At 35.1% G+C, this 4,692-nt stretch overlaps 1 protein-coding gene across 1 annotated transcript in view; it reads right to left on the reverse strand.

The window, feature by feature from the left end:
* Positions 1-231: 231 nt before the first annotated feature.
* LOC125025648 (tetraspanin-18-like) overlaps positions 232-4,692 on the reverse strand; it is a gene marked incomplete at its 5' end in the record, with an annotated part of 37,484 nt that continues 33,023 nt past the window's right edge. Inside the window, 1 exon segment of the mRNA XM_047613752.1 lies at positions 232-3,879. Within this exon segment, the coding sequence (XP_047469708.1) occupies positions 3,861-3,879 (19 nt within the window).

The raw sequence follows: 4,692 nt of genomic DNA on the forward strand, positions 1-4,692 counted from the left end.
GGTGATATACGTAATTTATTAATGTAAAGCAAATACCTACAGTATATTGTGGTAGTTCATGACATTCAAATACAGCTACAATATCATAATTGTAGTTATAGTTAGTAAAAAAGCATCTTACACACAAAACACTAGCATAAATTAATATAGCAAAGTTTTTTTAATCTTTAATGCCATATACGACCTAATACACTGTAGAAATAAAAAGGAAATAAATTGAAGAAATTCACATTTATTAACAGTATTTTATTATCAAAGATATCTGAATACACTAGTACATTTAACCAACTTTAAAGCAAGTGTTATCAAAGAATATGACAATAGCTTCAACAGTTAGATCACTGTCCAACACATTCACCTGTTCTCATAACCCATACAATGATAAAGGTCTAAAATAACGCCACGTTGACAATAACCAGAACACATATGATCGAAATCCAGTTCAGAACCGGATGACCGATCGCCATAGACCACATTTTTAAACCAAAACATCAATTAACAATTTGAGTTGAACAATCTCATTGAACAATTTGAGTTGAACGGTTTAACATGTACCTGGACTCGAATGATTTCTCCACAGGGTTAAAATACCCATGAAGAAAGAGTAGATGCTGTGATTACAAGAAAAAAAAAAAAAGACATGCATCTTGTCGTATTACACGGTGGCGTTGTTTACACAGGGTATTCAGAATGTAGAAACACTACTCGATACAAACAAAATCACTCATCAAACTACTTTTTCCGAGTGTTTGTGGTTGTCTGTGGGTTTCATCCTCACACGCCTGTCATCTATCTTTTAGTCGATTCCCCAAAAATGTAGTTTCACGCCTTCATTTATATATATTTTTTATGTCTATTCCAAAAAATGTAGTTTTCATTACCTCATGTACAAGGAATGGAAGAATGAGCATTACAGTGCAATACATCACAATTCTTTCTTAGACTGTAAGGCAATGCAATGTAATAGTATTTACAAAGATTAACAGATTTATTAATTTTCAGGCAGGGGGCAAAAAATACAAAAAAGACCAATTACTTCTTTCTTTTTTTAAGTTTAGCCAAAAGCACTTTTGTACTGTAAATAGTAAATGCTTATATACTGTGTATGCTTATTGTTATCAATTTCATTCTACACATTTTATAGGAAATGGTGTAAACCTAAACCACACAAAGTAAAAATAGTTTATCATTATTTGGTAATGTCATTATTTACCAAATCTGATATAAAGAAATTCCATCTAATATATAATACCATTTAAGATTTATTTCAATCACTGTGTGAGGTTTTACATCACACGTATTTGTTAAACTGGCTTTTAATAAAATTTAATAATATATAAATTACTGTTAATCTACTAAAGACCTTTCCATGCTATACTACAGGATTTTATCACATATAGAAAACCTATCATTTCTATATAATTCATATCAACTGAAATAAACAAATTCATCTTATTCTACTATACCTTTACATCATAAATTCCAATATTACAAATATCTTTAATCAAGAAAAAAAATCGAACCAAAAAAAAGTGTAAACAGATTAGAATATAAATTACAGTAGTCTCCTTTACTGAAACATGCATATTGAAAAATTGTTTTCCTTTTATTGCCATCAACCTCAAGAGGAATGGCAAAAAAAAAACACATCATTTTCCGGAAAGAAAACGAAACAACAACGTTATTATGAATCTCTGTACCTTTTAAAATACTAGACTCTTGACTGCCTAATTGGTCACAGTCGTCAACACACAGAGGATATGTTAAAACTCGATAATAACATACAGAACAGATGATGAAAAAGAACTTGACAAATATATTACAAGAGGTAGCTTGCTATGAGAGTTCAGTCAAGAGTATCGTAAATGCAGCCAACATCGTAGGGTTTCAGGACTATATGAATGTCAGTGTGGCTTGATATATATATATATATATATATATATATATATATATATATATATATATATATCACCATTAGGCACAGACACACTGCATGCTATATTAAATACCCTAATTATCACAGGATTTTTCACCGAACATTTCAGAATACAGGTATCTTTAAAAATCGGTTTGGCATAAATTTGTGAAAAAATCTCTGGAATTACGTGAATTTCGCTGCAGTCAAGAAACATAACAAACAATATCCTCGCATAATTAGGGGAAACAACAGGGGACTCTATTCACAATGGATTATTTAAGAGGACTGGAGAAAGAAAAAGAAAAAAATTAGTTCAAGGGACTCAAATATAAATGTTTTTTTTTTTCATAGATTTTCCATCTCTTTTTTCTTAATGTCTTCTACAGCTTTTTTAAAAAGATTTTTCATCTCTTTATACATCTACAGATTAAGCTACAGCAGACTGGGTTGTACCTGCCGGAGACAGCATAGAAAATTCATTCATCACGGTTCTCTCCCGTCTCACGTGAACGGGGAAGGAACAATATACTATACATCAATTTAATAAGGGTAGGGGAAGGAAGGGGGAAGGCAGTGGGAGTAGGGAAGTTATGGGGGAGAGGGAAAGGCTGTGGGGAGAGGGGAAGGCAGTGGGGAGTGGGAAAGGCTGTGGTTGAGAGGAAGACAGTGGGAAGTGGGGAAGGTGATGGAGAGTGGGGAGGCAATGTGGAGAAGGGAAGGTAATGAGACGCAACAGCAAGGCCAGAGGAAGGTTTGGTAAAGGGAGAAAATGAGGGAAAAGACGGAGGGACTTGTGGGGAGATTGGTGGGAGGTAGAGAAACAAGGTTTGAAGAGGGGGAGACGGGGGATATGAGGACTCAATGTAGAGACAAACAGCTTGGACGAACGAAACACGAAAGAACACACGATTGAAAGAATAAGAACAAGCAAAGGGGTGATAAGTGCTTTACACTCGCCCCCTTCACATCTCTAAACACAAGAGGACTGACCGGCAAAAGAACTTGAAAAGAGAGAGTGAGAGAGAGACATACCAAATGGAAGGACGATAATATTTCTAAAGCTTGAATAAAACGTAAGCAAGTATTTGTACAGCCCAGAGATAATGCAATGCAGGAGTAAGACCAACACACGTAACACAGCAAGCCTATGGTGAAAGAATCCTTCGCTAAAATTCAAGTGACACTTCGACATACAGAGGAAGAGAAAGAATTGAGGGGAAACAGGCTTACAAAAAGGAGTTTACCGAGGGCTCAATGCCATTTTTGAGAAGCTGAATGTATCACTTCGTCAGATTTTTTTTTCTTTGTTTCTTTTATATATTATCGATAAAAAAACGTACGAGCTTGTCTTTCTCGTACTTATTATTGTCTGTCAAAGTACGTAACATTTTTTTCTATAGGTCTACCATGTAAATCTTTTCCGTCTTGTGTTTGAATCACTAAAAAAAGGGCTCTTTTTTAAATCCTTAAGCTAATCAGAAATGACAATACGTCGTCTTCTACACGGATAACAAAATTATGATGCTAATCCGATTCAAAGGGAGCTTACCTTTTTGTCAAAGAAAAAATTAAAAAGTGTGTGAAAACGACCATAGCAATCAGCCACTTCACTTGTTCATCACCCCCCCCCTCCCCCCATACCAAAAAAAGAAGAAAAAAATGTCTCTTTCCCACGTACAGACTATACATACACACACACATACGCATATATATATAACTATATATATCGAGACTTTTCTTTCACTATATGTTTAGTCCATGTCAAGCTGTTTGACTGTATATTGTTCTTCGTGGCCGGTGTGGACGCGGCGCTGGCGTCACTTGATCTTCTGGCCGAGGGAACAGCAGAGGCAGAAGGCAAACAGCATCCCCAGCAGCTCCACGGCGGCCACACCGATGCCGATCCCCATGAGCAAGTTGGCGTGATCTTCTACCCAATTCTTCAGTCTACCGTAGCAACCCTGTAGAAAACGGGGGATACGGTTAGTGCGTTCAGAGAAAATGGGAAATCTAGTTTTGGGGATAGAGGGGGATACTTGTTTGATTTATATATATAAAAAAAAAATTAATGGTTTGGGTATACAGGCAGGATTTTTTTTTTTTAAAGAATGAAAAAAAACATAAATTATAATCGTACTGTTGCGAATGTATTACTGTTGCTGTTTTAAAGATCAATAATCACATAAAACAGAAGTAAAGCTATTATTTTCCACACGTGAATAAATTTATATCTCATTGTAGGCCTATATACACTCTTTTTCAAAACTATTGCATTCGCTTCTTGCCAATATCAACAGCATGCCAGCCACCGCAACCAAACAAAACCGGGATAAAAGCAGGTCATTGTATAAGCATCTTTTTTATCTCGTGTTCAGTAATCATCATCAAAAGACGAAAAAAAAAAAAAAAATCAATGTAGCAAGAATCAGCTGCTCACACAACATGCAAAAAGGATATCGTCATAAAATTCGGACATGTTCATGCAGTGATGTTTAAAACTGCAAAGATGGGGAGAAATACGGATTAACGAAATAAAATTTAAAAAATACATGACCATGACTCTGAGGGAAAAAAATCTTACGGATGCAGGGGGAAAAAAATGCCATTATTGTCACGTATGCGATGGGGAGAAATCTGCAAAAAAAAATACACACACACACATTATATATGCACATGTATGCACACGCACATATACATATATGCCATGCGTGTGAGTAAAAGTAAATCGCGCGCAAATTATAATCGTTGATAAAGAGAAATTTAAAATTTATTAA

Source organism: Penaeus chinensis, chromosome 5, assembly GCF_019202785.1.
Source record: "Penaeus chinensis breed Huanghai No. 1 chromosome 5, ASM1920278v2, whole genome shotgun sequence".
NCBI classification, from domain to species: Eukaryota; Metazoa; Arthropoda; class Malacostraca; order Decapoda; family Penaeidae; genus Penaeus; species Penaeus chinensis.